Source organism: Lonchura striata, chromosome 1 (genome assembly GCF_050655825.1).
Source record: "Lonchura striata isolate lonStrDom1 chromosome 1, ASM5065582v1, whole genome shotgun sequence".
NCBI lineage: Eukaryota > Metazoa > Chordata > Aves > Passeriformes > Estrildidae > Lonchura > Lonchura striata.
Window position 1 is genome coordinate 115,658,529 of NC_140703.1, and position 25,809 is coordinate 115,684,337.

Consider the following 25,809-nt stretch of genomic DNA (forward strand, 5'->3'; position numbering starts at 1 on the left):
AACAAGGGGGAATGGCTTCAAACTGACAGAGAGCAGGTTTAAATTGGATTTCAGGAAGAAACTGTTTCCTGTGAGGCCCTGGCACAGGGTGCCCCAAGAAACTGTGGCTACCCCTGGATCCCTGGGAGTGTTCAAAGCCAGGATGGATGACCCGGAGCAGCCTGGGCTCATGAATATTCCCTTCACCCAGTTGGAACTGGATGAGCTTTAGGGTCTTTTCCAACCCAAATCATTCCATGATTCTAGGATTATGCACAACTATTCTAGAAAGAAACACCATCATGGTCAAAATTTCTTCTTCTCTAGCCCAATTTTCCCCCCAAGCTTTATAATTTTACACTCAGTTGTCTTGAGTTTATGGAGTTCAGCTTCCCAGCTGTCCCTGTATCAGGGATCTGTCCTCTCTGTTCCCCTCCCTGATGATTAGCAGCTCTCAGAAATAACCCACTGAGTTTGCTGCACCAGACTCATTTCCCTCCCAAGAGAAAAATTTCAGGAAGAATTTCTTCACTGAAAGGGCTGGTCAAGCATTGGCAGGGGCTGCCTGGGGAGGTGGTGGTGGTGTCCCCATCCCTGAAATATTCAGATATTCCCCAGGGAGCCCCTTGGATGTCTCTGAGCTTTGTGCACTCCTTGAGGTGGCCTCTCCTGCCATATCCAGAAGTTTGAATTCCAGTCTAGAGCACAAATTTCACAAATATTTCTGAGAATCAGTTCTGTTTGGTCACGGTGTGTTTTGTTTCAGGAATGGGATGTTTTCCAAGCTGATAAAGTTTCCAAGCCTGGAAGACACTAAAAATGTTTGTAATTGTGAGCTTACTCTTGCCTTTGAATCCAAATCCAGACAATTTTCCTGTTGGTAATGCTTTGTGTAGTGGGATTGAATTTGTGGATAATAATAGGATTTTTTGATTTTTCCACCTGAAGCTTCAAATAGGAAGGCACCAATAATAAAATCACCAACCTGACTCACCAAGCTAAAAAGCAGATTAAGCACTCTGCAGATCTAAGGAGAAAACCCAATTAAAAATCCTCCTGCTATCTGTTGAGATTTTCTCGTGAATTGCTACACAGTTGTTTATTTCCTTTTAAATAAGCAAACAACCAAAGAGCAGACTACTTCCCTAAATGAAATTTTTCAGTGTTTGTTTGTCTTTCTCCATAGAAATTGAGGCCTTGTCCAGACTTGGGACTTGTAGCAAGGATTGATTTTATATCCTGAGAGAGGAGAAAGATGAGCACAGCCGAGGAAGGGAGATGCTGTTGAGACTTCCATGGGTTGAGCCTTGGTTTTATTTGTCTTTTCCATCAGTAGGAAAGCCAATTTGCATTAGAATTGAGGACATGATGATGCAAGTAATTTGTTTCTTTATTTCCCATAAATATGTCGCATTAAAATGTAAAGTTTAAACTGCTTTGTACATTGCAAGAACAAACAGCCCATCTCCAGCAAGGGAAATATGTAAACCACCTTATCTTGGTCTTCATGCACTGCTAAGTAATTCAAATGAGAGGGTGATAAACATCAAACATTCTTCCTTTAAAACAGAAGAACTGAAACTTCTTTTTGGTGTTGTTTTGATGGCTTTTCCCCCCACCCCCAAACACGGCAGTTTCCTTTTGACCAGATAAACCCATTCATTCATAAAGTATGGGATGTTCTGTTTTCAGTTCTCATTTTGGGCAAAGCCAGGGAGGGACAGAAATGTTGAGATGTTGAGGTGAAAAAGATCTTTCAGCAGAACCTTTTGAAACATAAGACTACAAATACATCCTCTATGTTTTCTTGTTATTTTTTTTTGTTTTGGTTTGGTTTTTTTTGTTTGTTTGGGTTTTATTTTTTTTTGGGGTTTTTTTTTTGGTTGTTTGTTTTTGGTTTTTGGTTCTTTTTTTACCCCAGGGACAAGTCTGGCACAAATCTGAATAATCTAAACTGGTTTCACATGCATTTTTTTGACAGATAAATATTCAACCAAGCAAGGTCTCCTGCTCACAAAGCATCTTCCCTGGGAGTGCTGCATTTCAAAACACCTAAACTTAAGAGCCTGACAGTACAGGTAAGAAAAAAGCAGCCTTAAAACAGTTTTAAAAAACCTTTAAAATGTTATAAGCAGCTTCTCCATGTGACTGTTGAATGGCCAGCCAGGTTTTCTGTGTGCTGACACACATGGTTGCTCAAGAGCTGAGCACTTGTTCCTGACATGCAGGCCTGCCAAAGCCAGAATAGTGAGGACATGCACAATACAGTGATGTAATCTTCTCCCACATTTTGTAAATGTGGTTTCCTGTTGCAAACTTCCTTGGTTTTTAATAGTAAAGCAGCAGTGTTGAGTGTGTAGAGGCTGTGCTGCGATGCTGAACCCCTTTCCTAGCAGCTCAGCTGGGATTTCATAACCTGGTGGAGAACTCTGTGTTCACATCCATGACTTCACCCGGGGACCACGTTCTGTTCCTCTATTTATTTTTGGGGACAGGGTGAGCAGCACTGCTCTTCTCCATTTGCAGGGGATGATGGCTTGGTAGCCAGCCCTGAAATCCGAGGGGATGAAGAGTTGTCCCATCCACAGATGAAACAGAGCAGGGAGAAGTATCCACAAGGACACTTTCTGTGCCAGTTCATGCTCCCTCTTCCTTCCTACTCCAGGCCCAAAAGGAAAGCTGGAGCTATTTTTACTTTGGGCTTTTCTATGTGGGAGAATGAATCAGAAAAGCAGCAGTGCAATATCCCCTGGCTTTGTTTATCCCATCCTGGGAGCAGAGTTACTCCAGGATGCAGGTCCCACTTATGTCTGAGCCCTGCTTTAGGATCTGATTGTTTCCGTCCCTGCAGACAGAGGCTCCACACAGTGCTCCAAGAGCTCTGGGAGCTCCAGAGGCAGCCCCTGTCCCCTCTTCTCCCCCCATGCTTGTCAGGAAGGGCAGGAGGGAGCTGGCTTGGCTGTCAGGGACTGATAACGTGCTCTGGCTATTTCCTGGATGGAGCTGCTCTGATTTATAGCCAGGCCAGAGAGGCTGCAAAGGACCAGTTCTCTTTATTTCTCCTGCCTCCCACACACAGGAACAAGGAACAATAAAGATCATGACCCTCTTTCCACTCACATTCCCGGCCCCTCCTGTGCTGTCCAGAAATGGGAGAAGAAAACCTTGTAGGAAATGAGGAGTCAAGTGGTGGTGACAGGGCAGGGAAAGGCTTTGCCAGGCTGCAGCGACAAGGCAGAACCCACATTCTCCCTGCTCCCTGCATTTAGTCTTTGCACTGGAAGGGTCTGGGGCTTAAAACCAAAGCCTCTATGAGCAATATGAGAGCCATAGAACCATAGAATCATGATGGTTTGGGTTGGAGGGGACTTTAAAATTCATCCCATTCCACCCCTGCCACAGGGACACCTCCCACTGTCCCAGGCTGCTCCAGCCCCAGTGTCCAACCTGGCCTTGGGCACTGCCAGGGATCCAGGGGCAGCCACAGCTGCTCTGGGAAGATTTTTTCCCTAATATTCAATCTAACCCTACTTTCTTTCAGTTTGAAGCCATTCCCCCCTGTCCATCACTCCATGCTCCTGCAAGGGAAGTCAGTCCCTGCAGCGAAGGAACTGCAGGAATGCAGCTGCAGGGCCGAGTTCCTTTTCTGGGGAGCTGGGGGAACTTCCACCCACCACCAGCTCTGCTGCTGCAGTGGGGACTTGCAACAGCAGCAGAATCTCACTCAGATCTCAGCTGGATCCTCTGCACATCCCTCTCAAGCAGAGGGAAACGCAGGGACAGTAATTGGCATGGAGCAGCAGCTCGGCTGTGCTGGTGACAGAAAATTCTGTGGGAGTTATTAAGGGGCTGTTGTTAAGGTATTACTAATAATTTTCAGAATCATTTCCATTCCTATTCTTCCCTTGACAGCCTGCAAGTGCTGTGGGTCCTTTTAAAGCCATTCTGCCTGCGAACAGTTTATTGTTTTATTTGATACGTTGCTTAGGGACAGCTCGGCACCTCCTGTGCTTTATTTCCCCTCTCCCTTCAAAGAGTGAGAGGATTTTAATATTTCTTGGAGAAAAATGGATGTAATAAAACACGAACATCTCGGGCCCAATCTGGCTGCAGTGGAAAGCTCTTCCCTGAGAGGCTGTTCCGTGCTGGCTTTTCCGGTTGCTGTCTCTGTAGAGAGCTGGAAGCACCATCCTGCTTCCCATAAACATCTTTCTCCTGCTAGTGGAGAGCTTTGCTCACTTAGGATGGGGGGATGGAGCAGAGATGGACCTCTGTGTTCTGCACTGATGGGTTTTTGGGTTTTTTGAATGAGTCACTGCACATGGCTGAGCTGGGTAAAGTCACATGATGATGGTCAGAATTGCCCAAGTGCTGAAGTTACCTCTGGCAGGGGACATTTCATAGAATCGTGGAGTGGTTTGGGTTGGAAGGGACCTTAAAAGTCATCCAGTGCCATGGCAGGGACACCTTCCACTGTTCCAGGCTGCTCCAGCCCCAGTGTCCAACCTGGTCTTGGCCACTGCCAGGGATCCAGGGGCAGCCACAGCTGCTCTGGGAATTCCATCCCAGCCCCTGCCCACCCTGCCAGGGAACAATTCCCAATTCCCAATCTCCCACCCAGCCCTGCCCTCTGGCAGTGGGAGCCATTCCCTGTGTCCTGTCCCTCCATCCTTGTCCCCAGTCCCTCTGCAGCTCTCCTGGAGCCCCTCCAGGCCCTGGCAGGGCTCTGAGCTCTCCCTGGTGCTTCTCCTCTCCAGGTGAGCTCCCCCAGCTCTCCCAGCCTGGCTCCAACCCTGGGATCAACTTAGTGGCCTCCTCCAGCCTCATTCCAACATTTCACATCTTCCTTGTGCAGGAGGCCTAGACCAGGATGCAGAACTGCACAAGAGCAGAGCAGAGGGGGAGAATCAGCTCCCTCAACCTGCAGTTTGCATTGGAGTCCTCAAGGTTTGTTAAACATCCAGGCGAGGGCAAGGCCACCAGAAAGAACTGTGCTGACCCCTGGAGAAGTGACCTCGTGGAAGCCACCATGAGACAAAACAGCAGTGACTGAGTGCCTGGGTGAGGGCTGCACAGGGGAATGGAAAATCCCCCATTTATGAGTGTGGCAGGCACATCCTTCTCTCTCTCAGGATTTTTTCATAGAGGAGCACAGAGAGAAGAAAGAGAAAACAATTTCTATTTCTGCTCCTTGTTTTCCCATGTGGAATGTGGAAAATTTTTTACCTGGGGTGATTGCTTGGTTGGATTCTGGTGAGGATTGTTTGAGCCTGGTGGCCAATCCAATACACCTGGGGATGGGCTCTCAGAGAGGGTCACAAGTCCTGAGTTAGATATTGGAGTTAGAAAAGTAGGTATGTAGTTTTACTATCTCCTTTAAATAGTATATTAATGTATTAGAGTATAGTTATAATAAAGAAATCATTCAGCCTTCTGAACTGGAGTCAGACATCAGCATTTCTGCCCACCAGGCTCACCTGCATTTACAATTGATGAGCTGCTGCAGGCTGGAGATGTTCGAGTGTGGGAAGAGAAATGGGGAGAGCTGTGCAGGCTCCAGCCTCACTGTCCACTCCTCATAGCAGGAATCTCCTTCCCTTCACAGTCATGGGACGGGGACTCAATCACAGCACTGGGCTTAGCTGGGGATTTTAAGATTTCTAAAAAACAGGGAGTGAAAAGTGTTCATGTGCATGAAAAAGAGAAGGAGAGACCTGTGAATTCTGGAAGGCACTGCCTATGGAAAAGATACACCCCAAGCCTTTGGAACCTGGCAAAGCCCCTTGAGGAGAAAGTGGAATTTTCCCTGCATAAACAACAATGGTTATATGTGTTTAAAAAAAAGGGGAAAAAAATTTGGGAAGCCAGGAGGCGTAGAGCCCTGATGAGGAAGAAAAGGAGCATTGTGCACAGGACATTGGGGGAACTGTTCCAAACCAGCCCATCCTTAGGCAGAGATGTCCCTGCTGGCTCAGCAGTGGCTCAGGGAGGACTGGCTGTGGGATGGGCAGTGTGGGAGAAGGGGATTTGGGACTCACTCCTGGCTTCAGCAAGAAGCGTGTTCCTGGCATCTCCCAGGGCTGGCACTCAGGATGGGGAAAACAAACAAACAGGTCTTGTTCAAAGGCATGTAGGAGGAATGATATTTCTCTTGGAAGAGCTCCTCTTCTTCCACAGGGAAAAAAAAAAAAACAAAACAAACAAAATAAAACCAAACACACCAGCAAGCACCCTGCAAGAAAATGAGATCTTCCTGTGAATGGCAGGAAGCTAAATGGGAGAACTGCATCTGCTGGATTAATCTTTGCCTTCTGTCAGGAGAAAAAAGGAAAAAGACAAATAAATGAAATTTGATTCAAGATACAGCAGGCCAAAGACAGGCAGCCAAGCAGGAATGGCTTTATTTAGCTTAAGAATCATAGAATGATTTGGCTGTGAAGAGACCTTAAAGCTCATCCAGTTCCAACCTCCTGCATGGGCAGGGACACCTTCCACTATCCCAGGCTCAAACGTCCAGAGGAAGGAGAAGGGGAATTATGCTCACTGCACCGGACTTTTAACCTGCAGCTATTTCATGGAAAACACTTTCCTTCCTTTCTGCACTTCACTCAGATGGTGAAGGTGGGAGGTGGGCTCTGGAAACCCTCCTGTGGCAGAGCAATCCCACCCCAGACCATGCAGGTGTGTGAGGTGTACACGGAGCAGCTCAGGAGCTGTGGCTCCATCCCTGCCCTCCTTGGCCTCAGGAGGATGAGTCCAACCCTGGTTTTCCAGAAGGAAAGACATGGCCAGCAGCTTTCCAGAGGGATTGCAGGTTTTACCCCTCTGTGTGTTGCCTTTGGCCCCAGGGATGGAAGCCCAGGGGTGATCCAGCCCCATACACGTTTGTGGTGGGATCTCCCTCCATTTCCAAACCACATCATTTTGGCTCAGCTTGCCCACCTCCCTCTGAGCTCTGGATTTCCCTCCCCAGCCCAAGGAATGCAGAGACAAACCTGTTTTCCCTTTTTGCTCTGCTCATAATGAAAGAAACAAAGAACAAACACATTTGGGGAATGCAGGCTTTAGAGGAATTGTATCAGGACTTTTGCATTTGCTCTCTCATTTTAAGTCATGATGCAGAAAACCATGGTAAACATCCTATATATGGGATTTTGGACAATTTTTCTAGGTATCTACACAGCAGCTGGGAAAAATATCTTCCAAGCCCCCCACATTTTGCATGTGCAGAGGTTTCATTCCATTTTGTTATACTTGCTACTTATATTTTGTTGAGTTCATCATTCACCTTGTTGTAAATGCCAAGAGAAGTAGAGACAGAAGGAAATGTCAAGCTCTGATGCTTCTTCTCCAAAGCACAGAATTACTTAATAATTCCTTTATTCATACCCAAAAACTTATCACTTGAAAATCTCAATTTGCACGGAGCAAATTATGCTGTTACTGACCAGCATATCTTATTTATTTTTAATAACTTCACTTATTGTGTGGCTGCAGAGGGCACATCACATGGCAAACACTGGACATGAGTTCCTGGCTACCTTTCCCAAAGGCTGTGAGCCCTGGGGTGACTTTTTCACTCTTTTGGCATACAGGGACACCTTTTATTCCCTCTTTAGCCTTTTGAGCATTCATGTGTCTGGCATATGAACGTTGCTGCAGTCACATGGTGCTGTGAACACAGGGGGTTCAACTTGTGCTTCACTTCACACAGAGAAACAAAGAGAAGCATGAGACACAGGATAAACTCACATGGCCAAGGTCTGGCAATCCTTTACCCCATCAAAATTTGGGTCATCCTTGAAAACGGCATCAAAAGAGCCATGGAAGAGATGAGAGCTAGAAACAGAAGAAGGGCTGAATCCTGCATCCATTCTTTTGGTCCTTGGCATATTGACAACCAGCAGGGCCAGAAATGCTGAGAAATCTCCAGGTTTGTAGATAATGCTGAGTAGGTTCAGTAACCAAATGCCAGAGTGCTGGTGAGGAAATCCAGGAGGACCTCACAGGACACAAAGAGGTGGCAGGTGAGCATCAATGTAGGTTAATTTAAAGAAATCCACCCAAGGAAAAATAACCCAAGCTGAGTGTATGTGAAGCTAAACTTGGAAATGGTAGCTACCAGAAAATGGATCGCTGACAACTCTCTGAAGTCATCAGCTCAGTGAGCAAGGACTGCCAAAAACCAAAAAAAGCATAAGGGTACAGATAAAACAGCTTTGTTCTGCTGCTGAGCACAGCACTGGTGTGCCCTCACCTCAGAGCCTGGTGAGGTGCTGGTCTCCAGGGCTTGAGGACAAGTCAGTAGAGCGTGGTCAAGCAGGCTCCTTCCTTTTATACTGGACAAGGTGAGAAATCCCAAAGTTAGAAGGAAAAGAAACAGGCAGAGCATCCCTTCCAAGAGGCCAAGCACCGTGAGGGGATGTGGGTTCACTTGGGGAACCACCAAGGGAGTGGCCAGGTTTGCTCAATCCTCCTGCCACTGGTGCAGATAAAGGATGAAGCACTGGGGTGAGTGATCCATCATCTGCCCCATCCTCAGTCCTCCCCTGCACCCGGCTGTGGCACACAGCTCAGACTGAGGGTGAGTGTGAGAATAAGGAGCAGCTGACAGATGTTTCCCAGAAAAGTCCCCTGGACACTGAGCATTTGTAGCTCACAGGTTTCCCAACCCAGAGGTGGTGTTTTACTTCGGATGGAATTCTACTTTTTTCTTTTTTTTTTTTTTTTCAATAATAATAATAAAAAAAAAGCAAATACTTTGAAGTCAAACTCTGTTATTAGAGGTGATATGCCAGCCATGGGGAGGTGCCAGCTGCAAGACTTTGTTTTGACTGCTGCCTCATGAGGAAAGCTGGCAGCTGGGAGCACAGGGAGGCATGTCCTGAAGAAGGTGAAGAATTCAGCCAGACTGCTTTCAACAGCCTCTTTGATGCTGGGTGGCTGAGAACACAGAGCAGGGCTTTCTGTGTGTGCTGTGACAAAATATCCTTTAATGACTGGGTCACCCTGGGCTACAGCTTGAACCCCTGTGTGGACCCATTCCAGTGCAGGAGAGCAGGTTTTCATGGAATAGATCACACAGAACCACTGAGGTTGGGAAAGATCTCCAAAATCATCGAGTCCCAGCTGTGCCCCATCCCCACCTTGTCCCCAGCCCAGAGCACTGCGTGCCACCTCCAGGGATGGGGACTCCACCACCTCCCTGGGCAGCCCCTTCCAATGGTTTTGCTTGGACATCTTTACTCCTTCCAATCACACTAGTGTGGGTTGCATGGATCAGGATACTTCTACTACCATGGAATTTCTTTTTTTCTGCTGGGGGAGGAAAATAAGCAACTTTCCTTTAGCCTCTAGTTTGGAGCCTTCAATGATCACCCACGCAAGAGACAGCCATGGTTAAATAAAGAAACACTTCTGTGTTCAGGGAAAGAAGGCTGCAAATGGGACTTGACCAGGTTGAGAAGACAATTAGTGCTCAGCAGCCATGGTGTGAGACAGGGGGAATAAAGAAAATCTCACATTCATCATGACAGCCCATACTTTATTTTGATGCAGAATAAGTAACTCCCTCAGGATCAGGGCCACACGTAGCACTACCCCTTCCACGGCCAGGGGCTGGAAGGGGATAATCTTTAAGGTCCCTTCCAACCCAAACCATTCTATGATTCTTTTCCTTCACAAGGGCAAGAAAAACTAAGACTGAAGGACAAGGAAAAATAAGTCTGCAGCTGTTTAGGGCTGACCAGGGGGCCAACCCTTTCAACTCCTCCCCTTTAGAAAGGCCCATTCCCCAAAATACCCCAAGCCCATGGTTTTCACATGGTCAGTACACCAAAAGCAAGACACAGTTTGGTAGAAAGATCAAGAGGCTTAGGGGCCAGCGTTATTTAGTATCTCTATTTTTTACTTTTGAAATGTGTGGAAATGTTTCTGCATTTCCTGCTTCTCTGCAAGGAGGGAGGAAGGAGAGGATGATGGAGAGAGCAGGGCTCCTTTGCACAGGATAGGAACAGTTCAAGCTAAACTTGTCTTCCCACCTGTGTTTTTCCATAGCTTCCCCCACCACTTTACACACTCCTTCACACTACAGAACTGTCAGTTTTCTTTCAGAGGCACAACACAAAGGTGTTAACTCAAATTTCTATCCAGAGAGTGTGGTTGCATCCATCTAGCTCAGCTCCAGACCAGCCTGTGCACTCTTATTTTCTCCAATAAGCCCTAAGCCTGGCTGGTTATTTTCTTTTTGGGTTACTTTTTTCATCCTGCAGCTCTTGAGGGTGGTGGCAGCAGAAAGGACACGGACTGAACCAACAAACAAACAAGGAAGGAACGCCTCTGAAACTTTCCAGATCAAAAGGCACACACAAAATTTTCTTTTCAAGAGGTTTTAATGAAGAGTCATATTTTTAAACCTCTCACACTGTACAACACATTTAACTGTACATCAAGCTCAGATAAAAAATAAAGCTTTCTTACAAAGTACGTTTTTCCAGTGATTTTTTTTCTTTTTTTTATTTTTTGCAGTAAAAATAGCTGCTACATAAAACCCTCCTGATCTTTGAAAAGGAGTCACAGTTATTTCCAAAAATAGAATTCATATTTTAGTCATACAGAATAAACTGCAGGAAGAGACAAGTGAACTGAAAAAATAAGGCTTGTATATAAATTTCTTTTTAAAAGTACATGCATAGAAGTTGAAAAACATATGCCATTTATAAAGAAAAAAAGGTAATTTTACCCATATTAATATTTTTATTTTTCAGTTAGAGAAGAAACCACAAACAGGCCCTTTTATGTCCCAGAATACACCATTAGTTTCCTGTAAAAATGCCAAAATGCACAAAGAATTGCCAACTTCAGTCCTGGCAAAATCCTGAGCCCGGCCTCCCCTCCCTGCCCCCCCCCAATGCATGCACACTGAGCATAGAACTTCTGCTGTCTCTCAGGCCAATTAAATATTTGCAGAAGGTTGTATATCCTAGACAAACATGAACTGCCCCCCCACCCCACATCTGATAAGTTTACATTCATCCTATTTCAAAACACACATACAATTAGTTTAATTTACACTATACAGTATCTGTTAAATAGGAACATCAGAGTTTCCAAAGGAATCACAGAGTATATACAAACTGAATATTGAAATGGTGTGATTTTCCTTCCCTTCTTTTAAAGGGTGGGTTTGTTTTTTTTTTTTGTTAACAGTTGCTACATTTGGTTTTGGACACGAGAGTGTTTATGTACCTATGCAGCACATTTCTGGAGTAGTAACAATAATAACAACAACAACAAAACGTGCTTTGAAACAAAACTAATACCGGTCTCCTTACTGCTCGCTTAAAATAAATTAGTTTGTTTTTAAATAAACTGCACGAGGACGGCGCTGTTTCAAAAACATCCCAGAGCCAAGAGCTCTGCGGCATCGCCGCTTTCTCGCAGCCAACCTTTGGTTTCACAGCCAACCCCATCCTCCCAGGGCAGTGCCAAAGCGCTTCGCAGGGCGGGGCGGGCAGCACAACGCCGAGCCCGGAGCACCCCCGTGTCTCCATCCAGGGCTGCGCCCGCTCCCCCGGAGCCCCGCCGAGCCCCGGCGGCCGCGGCCGTCCCGCTCCCCGCGTCACACAGTGGGGAAGGTCCCGCTCGGCCTCCCCCGGAGCGCGGCTCCGGCCATTGTCCCCACTGGCGGCTCCAGACGCGCAAGCCGGGCCTGGGATCAGTCCTCGGTGTCGGGCTGCACGCCCAGCATGGCGTGCAGCTCCTCGGGGGTGTAGCCCAGCAGGTTGTGCAGGTCGCAGACGAAGCGGTACACGTAGCGCTTGCCCGACGTCTTGTGGATGATGTTCTTGTCGTAGTAATAGCGCAGGCCCCGGCTCAGCTTCTCGTAGTTCATCTTGGGCTTGTTCTTCCTCCTCCCCCACCGCCGTGCCACCTGGCGGAAGGCAAAATCCATTCCAAATTTGTTACGACTCATCTGCTTCTTTGTGGCTGATTAAATAAAACCCTTCCTCAGTCACAGCAGTTTATTTGCTCTGGATGGCCCAACCTCACAAAAGAAGAGCTGGTGACTGACCCCACCAGAGACCTCAACAGCAGCTCAACCTCACAAGAGAAGAGCTGGTGACTGATCCCACAAGAGACCTCAACAGCAGCTCAGCCTCACAAGAGAAGAGCTGGTGACTGACCCCACAAAAGACCTCAACAGCAGCTCAACCTCATAAAACAAGAGCTGGTGACTGATCCCACAAGAGACCTCAACAGCAGCTCAACCTCACAAGAGAAGAGCTGGTGACTGACCCCACAAAAGACCTCAACAGCAGCTCAACCTCATAAGACAAGAGCTGGTGACTGACCCCACCAGAGACCTCAGCAGCAGCTCCAGGAGAAGGTGGCTGACAGCAAAGGTCACCCATGGGAGATGGCCCAGCTGTCACCCAGAGTCAGACAGATTTTACTCCAAAAGACTTGAAAGGCGTGAGTTTCAAGCCCCGGAAATAATTTAACTTATGGGGAACTCTGAATCTCACCCTAAGCCTTTGGTGTTGTTATGCTAAGTTATCAAAGTTGTGCTCCCCTCTTGGTTACTTGTTTCCCCTCTGTGGCTATAGTTCTAGAATGTTCTACCCTCACATGTATAACTAACTAAATAAATAAATAAATTGCTTCCCCTTTATCTCAGGTCCTGGGATCCTGCCCCTCATACTGTGCTCCACATTTGTTGTTTTCACCCTTTATTGAAAGTTCCTTTTGGGCAACTCCTTCAAACCTGCTCCTTCTCATTTTCATCACCCTTGCCCTGAAGTCAGGGAACCAGAGAGGTTTGTCACAGCCACCCTTGCTGCAACAGCCTCCAGTTTGTAGGGGATGGGCCAAAACATGTTTAAGGAGGCCAGGTTTATGGAGAAACCACAGAATATTCCAAGCTGGCAGTGTCCCACAGGGACCAAAGTCTAATTCCTGGCCCTGCACTTCACCACTCCAAGAAACACAGAATATCCTGAGCTGGAAGGAGTCACAGAACCAACCAGGCTGGAAAAGCCCTTTGAGATCAAGCCCAAGCCAACACCACCTTGTCATCCAGACCATGGCACTGAGTGCCACATCCAGTCCTGCCTCAAACACCCCAAGGACAGTGACTCCACCACCAGTCCAGCTCCTGGCCCTGCACAGGATAAACCCACAAATCACAGAATGCCCTGAGCTGGAAGGGACCCACAAGGATCCAAGCCCAGCTCCTGTCCCTGCACAGACACCCCAACAATCCCACCCTGTGCCCGAGAGTTCTGCCCAAACACTCCTGGAGCTCTGGCACAATCTGCTCTCTCAAAAAACACTGTTTTACCATTGACTGGCTATCAGGCAGCAGGGGACAACTCTACTGGAAGTTCAATGCTATGAAGTTCTTTGGAGCTCATGACTCCTCTCCCCTCTTTCCTCTTTTTTTAAATCTAGAAGTTTCACTGGACTTTTTACGCCATCTCTTAATACAGCAATTTTCCTACTGGTAACAGTATCAGGAAATGAAAATGCATCACTTTTAATGAGTGAAGTTCCCAAAACACTTCAAAAGCAGCACTACCATATTTGATGCGATATCTATATCCAAGACTGGGCTCACAGATGTCAGATCAGACCCCAAAATCTTTGTTTTCACCCCAATTAGCCACATACCTCATCTGGGTCAGCAAGTTTAAATTCCCATCCATCTCCTGTCCAGCTAATGAATGACTGACAGGACTTGTCAGTCAGTAACTCCAGAAGGAATTGCCACAGCTGGATAGGTCCACTGCCTGTTGGGAAAGAGGAGACACAGAAAAACCACAAATTAATACCTCTGCCAGCTCTAACCACAACCAACGTATATGACCAGACTGGTATCACAGACCTAGTAATTAATCTGATTTATCTTTTTTATAGACCAGCAAGAAGCCTAAGGTTTTAATCTATAGCACAAATCTGCTATTACCCATGTGAAAACGAAGTCAGGTTTTTCATGGAAACAAAGGATTTGACAAAAATTATGGCTTTCCCTCTTGCATGGATCCTTTAACCCTCACTCCCACCTCCCAAACAGCTGCATTTTGAGCCCCAGGGCTTGTCCTAAAGTCTTGGCTTGGCAAAGAACCTACAGGAAAAATCCAATTTCAACAAGGACTACAGCAACAAGGCCTTAACAACACCTGTGGGAATTTTCAAATCTGGGAGGTTTTGTCCAAGCTCCCCTCTTTTTCAAACAGATCAAAAAGTGCATTTGATTTTTACTTGATCTGACGTGCCTGCTTGCTCTTGCTGTAGGTGGATAAACCCCCAGACTTAGTTTACTAAACATATAAAATTGAAATTCTTTGTGACTAGTGGTCTCTACCTCCCGTGGCACACATTTGGAGGGAACACTGACATTACATAGAAAACAGGAGTGACCATTCTGCCTCACCACTCACCAGTAAAGCCAGCCAGGATGGCTGCTGGTATAACTGGTTTTCCTTGCTCCACAGGATCACTCCTCTCCTGAATGTAGTCTTTGAAGGACATGGTAGGTTTGCTCAGGCACAGGGACTGGCTGCAGTCATCCTCAAAGCTCTCGTAGGATGGCACACGCTGCAAATCCACCAGGGAGGATTGGCTGTTCCAGGACTGCAGCATGGAATCCGAGCTCTCGTAGCTCTCGGCGCCACTGTCGCTGGATTCGTGCTCTCTCAGCTTGCCTTCATCCAACAAAACAATGAAATAAATCAAACAGCAAGTGTTGGTGGCTTCTTTCCCTCCCCCTCAATCCAGCCTGTCCATATAAAAATCATGCAGAGGCATTCAGAACGTGGCCTTGGCCCCGTGGTTATCGTGCAGGTAACGACTCACCGGAGTTGTCCATCAGCAAATTGAGATTGCTCCTTGGGAAATCTTGGTTAACTGCACAGTAGTTCACACCAACAGCATCTGCTTGGGTTTTTGGGAACAATGGGAAGTCTTGTTCTGGGTTGAGGAGACTTGGTGCCGTGGAAGTCTGACAGACGTCAGTCAGGAGACTGGGTTTGGGATAACTGAGGGGTTTAGGGTATCCAGGCATTTGCATTCCATAGGAATTCTGATCTATGTTAACAGCTGAAAAAAGAAACCAAAGAATTAGATGATTTTTTTCCCCTGGAGACCCTTAAACAAACTAATACACTAAATACACCAAATCAGATTCTGCAAATCTCCCTCTCGAACTTGCCAGCCACAAATGCCCATTGTTCACTCTTCAAGGAAACAACAGAAAAAACTGGGAAAGTTTAAGCGATTTTGAGCAAGGCTCTCCCCATTAAGTGGTGTAATCAGGCTGAGCTGAAGCCTGACTGTGGCAGAATTAAACACAGCATCAATCAAACAATCTGAGGGAGCCAGCACTGCATCCCACACACTCCCAACAGCTCTATCACAATTCCAGAACCTTTAAAAAGGCCTAAACAGAATTCTTACTGCTTCCCAGTTTTTGTCTCAGTTTGCTAGAGATGGGAGTGGTCATTCTGCTCCACAGATGGAGGGCTTGGCATAGCAACAGGAAATTTCATTTTCTCAAAGCCTTTGCTCTTCAAATGATTTCCAATATAAATTAGGTGACAACTGAACAATACAAGGAAAGAAGGCTGGAGCAGCTGAAGTCAAATGTTCTCCTCAAGCACAGTAACTATTCTGGTGCTTTTTGTTTCTACCCTGAAATCTGCGACACACTTAGAATAAACCGAGAGATGCAAACTATGAATTTTTAAAAATACTTACTTAAGGAATTATTATTGACCCAGTGAGGAACTGAAGTGAGGTGAGAGTTCTCCACATATTGATCCTGTGTCTTCTCTTGGCTGTCTGGGGAGAGGAGAAAAAGAGAAAATTTGGGTTTATAGTTTTAAAGACCTGACCTGTATGCCATGGAAAGCTTCTGACTCTTGTGAGTACTTTGGGGTCACCATTCACAAAAAATTTAGTATCATGCTCTATTTGCATTGCATTCTCTCTCATGATAGAAATCACACCAAAAATACCCCACCAACTTCCAACAGGCTTTAAAACCACCACACCAAGTGAATTTTCCCATAAAACTTAAAACCAACAATAACTGCAATGTGCTTTAAGGTCCAACTGTTGGTTAACTTTGTATTTATGAGGTTAACTGTTTTATTTATGGGGTATTTACAGTGGTTGCACCCCAATCTTATTCCAGTGATCTTCCCAAATAAAACCTGCCCACAAATGCAGTCAGCCTGCACACAGAATGTCTGCAGCCATCTGCATCTGTGCTTTGCATACCAAGGATGTACCGACAGTGCTGATAATGCTTTTATTAAGCAAGTTTTAAAGTTCGAGTTTTCATATGCAATAAAACCAGCGTTGAAATCGAGCCCCACTGCTGTTTCTCTTAGGAGAGCCCTAAACCAAAGCTTTTTCTGGCTCTCTAACTACCTTTGATCATCTGTTCCAGGTGCTCCCACAGAATATCACCCACAAAGTCGGGGGCCAGTTCCAGGAAACGCTCTTTGCCCAGGTTGCACAAGTCTTGGCCACTCATAAGAAACTGATGGAAGTTCACATTTGCCAAGCTGAACTCATTGGTAGCCCATGAAAGCCACTGGCAAACTTGTTGCTCAGTCCACAGCCAGGGATCTGCAAGACAGGAAGGATCCAACATTTAGAGATAACTCCTGGCCTTATCAAATAATCTTCCTTAGAACGCAGTGAATTAAAAAAAAAAAATGTAGCCAAGTTATTGAGTTCTGAATGAATTCAGAATGAATGTATTCTTGAATTTATAAAAAAAAAAAACCAACCCAAACAACTCAGTTCTCTCTTTTCTTTCTGCATTCACTTGCAACCAGAGATGTCCTCAGCTTGGCTTGACTCTCTCATGCTGCCAAAGCATGAGCTCTCCATGCACCCATTTTTAACCAGCAGCAAGTCTGGCCTTTCCAAGGCAAGCTGTGCCAGATTCACATAGGATCCATTCTTGTATTTCCTACTGACATCATCCTTTCCTTTTCAAAGAGCAGCTATTCAGCCTCCTCCTTAGCATTAAAAAAAAAAAAATAAAAAAAAAAAGCTTATAAATAGCAAACACTTACTATTTGGGATACCCAGCCGACACTGTTCCTTTGTGAAACCACTGAAAGTATCTTTCAGGGCCTGACTCATCACAGCCTTGCTGCACGGGGTTAACAGAGGCAATTCACAGTTGTTCGACTCTGCAGGAAAAGAGAACGGGTGCAGGGGAGGAAGAAGACACATTAACTTCAGGGCACTGAAAGGAGTGACTGGTTTTTGCTATCTGAAGAATTAAAAAAAAAAAAGGCTAAAAAGTTGTTGTTTTAAAAACAGAGATCACCATGCTCTAAAATCTCTGTGCTACTCATTTGGTAAGATTGCATCACTAATTAGAGCTTTGCAGCTTTCCATGCATAGATCCTTATTTACTCTCAGCAGTTACATAAAGTGCCTTTGTTGCAGGGAAAACTTGATTATTTTTTTTAAGGGAAATGAGACTGCTTATTCCTCTTTTACTACCTATAATTTGCCCTGAGACTTCTTTGCAACTCCAGACAATCTTTATTTAATTTGAGAGCTAAGTTAACTGACAGCAGGGCTGTGAAGAGCCAGCTTGCACCACTCAATACTGCATTTCAGACCTTATCACATCTCACCACCCAAGCACATGGTGCAATGGATTATTCCTTCATCTGGACCAAACAAGTGTGACTGGTAACAAGCTGGGGGTGAATAATGCACCAAACCACAAGGCTGGCACCATTATATGTCAGTAAAAATCACTGATCTACTTCTCTGACTTTCACATTTACAAGAAGATTCTATTTTAAGGATAAACTCAGCTCCCACTCAGCTTTTCTTATTGGTCAATTTTCCCCAGAAGATGCCTCATTTTATCACAGAATGATCTGGGCTGGAAGGGACCTTAAAGCCCATCCAGTGCCACCTCCTGCCATGGGCAGGGACACCTCCCACTGTCCCCACTGCTCCTGGCAGGTTCCAAGTCAGCTCAGAGCTGTGCAGCTCTTCTTGCTCTCCCAGACTATCTACAGGCTGCACTTGTGCTTAACTTCTGCTTTTACCACACCCTTTTAATATCTGCAAGGACTTGCTTTGCTGACCAGAGCAGGCGACTGATTAGAATCACACTAGAACAAAGGAGCTGCGGTTTTCTGGGTTTGAGGGCTTGAGGTTTTTTTTTCTTTCCCTAAGGGGAGATAAAAGCAGCATCGGGTAAAATATCTACATTTTGATGTAGGGCACTCTTGGTGGGATACAGACCTACACACCCACAAAGAAAATAAAATAAAAAGCTTAAAACATCCCCACCTTGTTTTTTTCAAGTAGGGAATAAAACATATTGAGATTTAACACCAGAGAACCAAAAAAGCTTTCAGAATATTGGCACTTTAATTATGATTGAGATGTTGCAAATTTAAATACATAAAACTCTCTTTTTTTAAAGATTTTTTAATTCTTAGCTCTGCTTAAGCTCCTACTAAGGCTTCTTCCATGAAAAAACAGTCTATTAGGCTACTTCATCCCAGTTCCTTTTTCTTTTCAGTACAGAAAACAACAACTATCCACAAAGAAACTCACATGAATAAAACCAAGCATGTACACAGAAGTCTGTGTATTAAACCACATCTTTTGAGGGAAATCCACATTGCACACCCAGGAAATGTTAGTTAGACCCCAAAAATTTCTGCTCTGCTGACTGGACGAAGGAGCAAAGTGAGGATTTACCATAAGAAGTGGAATCAAACCCTGTTGGCACTTCCTGAAGCGTTTGGTCTTCGCTGAGTGAGAAAAAATATCCAGCAAAAAGCGAGTTTGAGCTGTCAAAGGTGTCAAACGCTGGCTGACGCTGCAAAGGATCAGAACAAACACAGAACCACGTAAGCATCTTGCTGCAGAGCTGTGAACTCCTCTGCTAGGAAGTGTCTGGGTTTGGTTTCCTAGATCTGGAGATCATGCACAACCACTATCTCAAATGAGCCAGCTTTGAAAAATAACCACAACGAGGGCACAGCTTGTGCTGAGTGAATAAAACCCACTGATAAGGGCCCTCGAGGTGGGGGATGTTCTGCAGCTTACAGTAAAGCCAAATCAAGATATTCTTAGCTTTTTCCTGTAATTGAGGCTTTTAACAATAGAGAATGTGTGTATTTATTTCCAGGTACATTTTAAAGAAATCCTCATTTCCTTTACCCTTTAAATTGATTATCCACTTGATGAGGATTTGATGGCAGATCAGTAAATCACGGGAAAACTGCCAGTGCAAAACCTACAGTAGATTTATGAATTTGTTTTTTTCTTCTAAAGGATAAAACTCATCTGAACCACATCACTCGAAGCTACACAGCCAGCTTTACAGGACTTGAGGAAGGATGTTGCAGCAACTTTTACACTTCTGCCTTACTGGATTTGCCAGCAATCACATTTTGAAGCCTTTCAAGTGCTCAGATGCTCAGTGAAACATTTCTACTTTCATTTCACAGCAAGGGATAAACAAGACTGATAAAAATGTTCCAGATAAAAGTGGATTCTGCTGATATACTGACATTCAAGAAATATTGTTATTTTTTTGAAAACCTAACTCCTTTCAAACTTGACTTGAGCCAACTGTGTATGCCAGAAATACTGGTATGAAATTGCTAAATTCCCCCCACCCACTTTAGTCTTTGGGGGGCAGAAGGAATGTGAGCAGAGGAGGAAATAACTTCAAAAACAACTTATGAAACTTGCTTGTTAGTCACAGGGAAACCGTATCTGCAACCTCTTGAGGCAAAGATGGATAAAAGTTGCCACTGAGACTTTTCTCAAGGCACCTGAGGATAGAGCATTGCTCTGGAAAGCTGCAGCTGGCTCATGGCAGCTCCTGCCCTTCAAGCAGCTGGAGACAAAGGCAACTTGCAAATGTTTATTTGGTTTAGACAAACACTGATTTGCCAGTTTGTGCCAAAGGAGTGGATTTAGCTGAGGACAAGGCAAGGATTTTCCAGGGCAGTATTCACGTGCAATGCAAAAAGCAACCTAAACTATGCTCCTGGAACAGCAAATTAGGATTAATTTTCCTTCACATTACCTAACTTTTAATGTAAAAATCCTCTGGCCATCAAGGACAAATTGTGGACCTCTGTTTCAGGTACTCCCCAAGTCAAAGCCAGCCCTTGGAAATGGATCATGTGTGAATAAAACAAATTAATAACAGCTGCCAAATTTGCTGGTAAAAGATTCTTTATACATTACTAGATAAAAGCTCTGACTCATCTCCAGGACCTAAAAGAAAGGGCAAGTTCTTTCAACACAATCTGGAAACTCCTGCATTTTGTGTAAATGGCTGACCCTTCTCCTGAGTCACTGGAAAAAATGCTGTGGCATGTGAATGAGTAAAATCCATACCGTGCTAGTTTCATATTTCAAAAGGGAGAAAATTAATGTGCAAGCATGTTCTTCATTTAATAGTAGTAAAAGAGGATAAACACTATGCAGAATGAATTCTGCCCGTCCTATCAGTTTCACAACTACTTTGTTGGGCTTTTCAATACATGGAATTATTGCAGAACAAAATAAAATGGAATGTGAACAGCTACAGCATAGCAGAACACAAATCTCTGACTTCATTCTGTGACAACTGAACACTCAGAAACTGCTTAGAGCAACCACTGTGTTAAGAGCACACAGATCTCTTGGGGACCTCTTGGATTTTCTTGTGAAGCAAAAAAAGGTTAAGAGGGGACATAAAGCATCAGAGCAGTCAGCATCCCAGAGCTGATTCTTCAAAGCATGGCCATTCCTCAAAGCTAATGAGAGCAGAAAGGGTCTCCCTATCCTTTACTTGGTTTACATTAATCAATGCTGTGTAAAAAATTGATTCGGGGATTAAAAGGCAACTTGCATTAATGGGGAGGGGGGAAAGCCCTTTAAGACTGAGCCTTTACAGTCTGCTGACCTCAGTTTGTAAATGCCTTTCAAAACAAGGTAACAGACACGGTCTATCTAAAGATAAAATAAATTGAATTATTTTTGGCGTTATTACAGTGTATTTGACTTCCATTAATAACAGTTATAAGTGAACAACCAATTTTTAATCCAAACAAGGTTCAGGTTCAGGAACCTGACCAGTTCTATCAGGACAGGCCTCTGCCAGCCTCATCAAATTAATGATACAAACCACTCCTGCTGCCCATCCTTTAACCTTTAGTTTGGCAGAAGTTCCAGCAACACCAGGAATTTTTAGCTCAGTTCTTGTCTACCCCTTTTAAATCCTTAGGATTTAGGGAATGGAGAGAGGGAGCATTCTTAGATTTGCACCTTCCTATTTCAGTCCTGCTTTTCACATCCCCGTGGAACTCAGTGGGAATACTCTGGCAGAAGATTAGAGGGGAGCAATTAAAGCTGTGCTCACTTGGCTTGTGTCATTCCTGTTCTAGCACTGCAGGAACACAACAGGAGCTCTGGCTGGGGGCTGCCCCAGCTGGGTTTGGGAGGTGACAGCTCCAGGGTACTCACCTTGAGCATTCCTCTGTACATGTTGGACACGGGAGCTACTTGATCCATGTTCCTGACCCCAAAGTCACTCATCTGGAAAAGGAGAGGTTCCCATTAGCACCACAGCCAAAGGAGGAGGAAGCAGATGTTACCAGATGTGCCCGACTGCTCTGGCTCAGGGCATGGAGCAGCTCTGGCAGTGAGATGCAGGGAAAGCTTTTCCAACATCCCAACCACACAGGGCTGCTCCCACCTTGTTTTTCAGCTGGGAGAGCTTCCACAGAATTTGTGTTTGCCTGCAAAGCCCACAGAAACCCCCTGCCCACCCAGTACCTGTCTCTCTGGGGTATCTTCCAGCTTTTCACCCATTATCTTAGGTGATCGGTTTTGTGTTATTTTTGCTTGCTCTGTGCCCTCCCACAGGCCATGATTCACTTCAGACTTTGGCTTTCAGAGGAAGAGGAGTGACAGAGTGGCACCTTCACCTCCTGCATTCACCCCTTCATGAATAATCAGAAAAGCCAATTCCCAGTGCTCCCAACCTCCTGCCTTGACTACTTTTACTCCAAACCACATTATCTTGTACATTTTCTAAACACAGGATTAATGTATTTATACAGCTTTAGAGGCCTTAAGTTTTAATGGAAAAGGGGTTTATGCAGTAAAATACCCTTTTTAAAGGGCTGATAATGGGGGCACTATCAATATGTTCATGCCACTGAAGTCAAACCTTTATCATATTGTCTTTATTACCAGGAACAGTTGTGTGAGGCCTGTGTGACTTTTCTCCTATATATCACTTAAGGAGAAGATTGATAAGATTAATATCCAATGGGAAAGATCAAACATAAGGAATAAAGCCAGTTTTATGGCCATTGTTCAGGTTTATCATGATGCTGCAACTCAGGTGTCAGTGAACTATACCTTATCAAGCCACACTCTTAATTTTCCTCCCCTTTTTTCACAGCATTGGGCTGAATTCCCTTGCCCCACAGCAACTGCCTGAAAATGTGCACTTGTACTTAAATAGCCACAGAGGACACTATCAAGATTTCCACAAAACTGTGATCACTTATTACAAGCCAAATCTATCACTTACCATGTTGTCACAAGGAAAAAAACATTCACTTTAAAATTCAGAAAAAAATCGTAAATTAGGATCTTAACAAAATAAGCCCAGCTTGTTGAAAATGGCAACACATTCAAAAGCCATCCATACAAACAGAGAGGAAAATAAAAACATCCAACAGCCAAAGACAAGGAACCCTTTCATCCTCTTAAATAGCTGATCACTTAAAAATAAAACTAAAAAAAATAGCAAGAGTCTTTAACATGAAAGGCCTATTTCAACTTGACTGGGCCTTGTAATTGAAACAAAATAAATCAACTGACACTGAAAAGAATATTCATTAAGGTTACTCAAAAAGTGCAATCTACTGAATGTTTTTTACCTCAAACAGCACGTACAAATATTTGATCTAAATTACACATCTCATTGAGCAGCAAAGAATTTCACACAGCGTGAGTCTCACTCAGCAAGCATCCTAATCTGTTCATTAAATTTGCCACAGTTTAAACAACTGTTTAGCCTTGCATTTAGCTGGGCTTTTTAAAAAGTATATGGCAATTTCCAACACCCTTTGTTTTGCCATTGAATTCTGCCCTGGTGGCCAGGGATAAGTGGCTTGGGGATTAGAGTATTTGTGAAAATATTGTATGTATATTCTGTAAGTTGAGGTCTGATCCCTGGTTAGGAGTACTAATAAGATTCCTGGCACTCGTGTGCAATTCTGACCTCTCCACAAATCCTGTTAGGCACTTCTCCATCCACTAAAAGGGCTGGGATTCTCTCCTTCCTGTCCTTTTTTTTTTTTTTTTTCTGTTTCTTTAGAGACGTTTAGGGCCCTAAGACAAAAGGTTTATACCAAGTGTTGATTACACGGCATTGCTCATTAACCCAAGCCCCCATTTCTCCATGCTGGGTTTGTTCCGAAGGAAATCTTTGGGAAAAACGAGACACCGAGCTCCGGCTGAAAAACACATGGAGATCCTCAGCATGTTTTGCAACACTCCAGCTTTCTTCCTCCAGCCGAATATCTCCGGGAGAGGAATTTCTATATCCTCCGCTCATCCCACATCAGCTCTCTCCCCATCTGCAGCACAAATTTCCAGCCCTGACATACAAAACCCTTACGGACAGAGCTGGAAAGGCAACGTGGATGGGCACAGAGGGTTAAACCTGGCTTTCTGCTGGACTTAGCAAGCTGCTGGTTGAAGTTCAGAAAAGCTCAACACGGTGTGACTGGGCCTCACCTCCAACTCCTCCACTAATGCTGATGACTGCGACTTGCCAGCTATAATTGGTTTAACTGGCAGGACACCTTCCTCAACACCCCCGCATAGCTGAGTGGGTGAACCAGAACAGGGTCAACAGGATCAGGCACTTATTAACTAATTCTCCTGAATTCTGATCGCCTTCTTTCCAGCAGCAGCCAGGTGCCTGCGCACAGCTGGGCACAGCTGGGCAGCATCCACATGGAGAAGGGAAGCGCGCTGGCGTCCGCGATGGGTCTGATGTCCCTCCAGTGTTATCCCTCCTTGGTTTTTGGGGGGGATTTTTTTTTAGGGAAGAGAGCGGCCGTGGGGGATATGATGCCTGGTTGTTGTTTTTCTTTTAAGCGGCAATTTTTTTTCAGGGGGGAACAAGCAGCCTCCTTGGGAAGAGGGTAGGAGAGAACGGCGTGCCCCGCGCAGCCCCGCCGGGAGCCAGCCCGGCTGCTCACACACATGACACACGCTTCGCCCACGGAGAAAAAACTTCGGTGGGCAGATCACACAGCCCAGCGTTCCTTCCTTTCTTTTTTTTTTTTTTTTTTTTTTAAAGTCCTAACCAAATCCCATTAACCCCTTCCTGCCACAGCATCCCCCGGGGGATGATCCCCCGGCCGCCCTCCTCCGAGGCTGATCGGGGCTGTGATCGCCATCCCCGAGAGGAGAGCAGCAGCAGCCAGGCGGGCTCCCGGAGCACCGGGAGCCTTTTCCCCCTTTCCCCCGCTCCATCCCCCGCCTCACCTGGCCCCGCTGCCGGCGCTCCTGCGCTCCCTCCCCGGCGGCGTCCAAGGGATCGATGGAGGCGCCGCTGCCTCCGGGCGAGCCAAAATATCCTCGATGCGGCCAACAACAACAACACCACCAACAGCAGCAGCAGCAGCGCTGGTCCCGGCGGAGAATCCCGGCTGAAGCAGGGGCACAGGAGGGGCGGGATGCGGCGGGGAAGGCAGGCGGGTACCCGCGGCTGCCGGCCCGCGGGGATGCTGCGGGGATGCCGCGCTGGTTCCGCGCTGGCTCCGCCGCCTCCGGGCTCCGCTCCGCGTTGTGCCGCCTGCCCGCCCTCGCAGGAGCTCTTAGCGGGCGGGGGGAGGCGGCCGGGCCCGCCTCCATCAAGCCCGGCCCCTCCGCCTGTTGTCATCGCTGGTACCCGCACAGCCGCGCTCCGCCGGCGCCGCGGATGCCCGGAGCGGCTCGCGGGGAACAAAACCTCTGGTTTATGTCTTTCCGAGAGATGGATGTTGAGGGTTCTTTTTTTTATTTTAATTTTAATTTATTTTTTATTCTAATTCTAATTTTAGTTGTAATTTTAATTTTAATTTTAATTCTAATTTTAGTTCTAATTTTTATTTTTATTTTTATTTTTATTTTTTTTATTTTTATTTTTATTTTTATTTTTATTTTTATTTTTATTTTTATTTTTATTTTTATTTTATTCTAATTCTATTTTTATTTCTAATTCTAATTTTAATTCTAATTTGAATTCTAATTCTAATTCTAATTTTAATTCTAATTTTAATTCTAATTTTAATTCCAATTCTAATTCTAATTCTAATTTTAATTTCCTCCTTTTTTTTTTTATTTTGTTTCCTCCTTTTCCTCCTTTCCCCACCACTATGTCTGAGATAATTCATGCTGGATGAATTATCTCATGTTTCATTCTTTTTTTTTTTTTTTTTTTCTTTAAGTAATGCGTCTCCACAAGATGGGAGAGATTAGGAGAGTTAAGCCCTAAAATTGCAAATGGAAATTACGTTTGTTTGGACATCGGGATGAATTTCTTTACAGAAAGGCTGATAAAGGCATTGGAACTGCCCAGGGAGATGGTGGAGTCACCATCCCTGGAAGTGTTCAAGGAGCATAGGCACTCGCTGCCATGCTTTGGTGCACGGTCAAAAGCTGGACTCGATGCTCTCAAATAATCTTTTCCAACATTATTTTGTGATTTTTCCTAAGTAAACTGCGACACTCGGTGCTGTGGAAGTTCAGTGATTATGT

General features: G+C 45.2%; 1 protein-coding gene across 1 annotated transcript; it reads right to left on the reverse strand.

Annotated features, from left to right (window-relative positions):
• Positions 1–10,462: 10,462 nt before the first annotated feature.
• On the reverse strand, positions 10,463–24,874 carry ETS2 (ETS proto-oncogene 2, transcription factor). Its single transcript, XM_021527474.3, has 10 exons — positions 24,556–24,874; positions 21,505–21,576; positions 18,736–18,856; positions 17,070–17,189; positions 16,414–16,614; positions 15,736–15,819; positions 14,836–15,078; positions 14,421–14,684; positions 13,651–13,769; positions 10,463–11,911 (listed from the first exon to the last, which is right to left on the reverse strand). The coding sequence occupies exons 2-10, from the start codon at positions 21,574–21,576 to the stop codon at positions 11,696–11,698; spliced, it is 1,440 nt and encodes a 479-aa protein (XP_021383149.3). The 5' UTR covers positions 24,556–24,874; the 3' UTR covers positions 10,463–11,695.
• Positions 24,875–25,809: the final 935 nt, after the last annotated feature.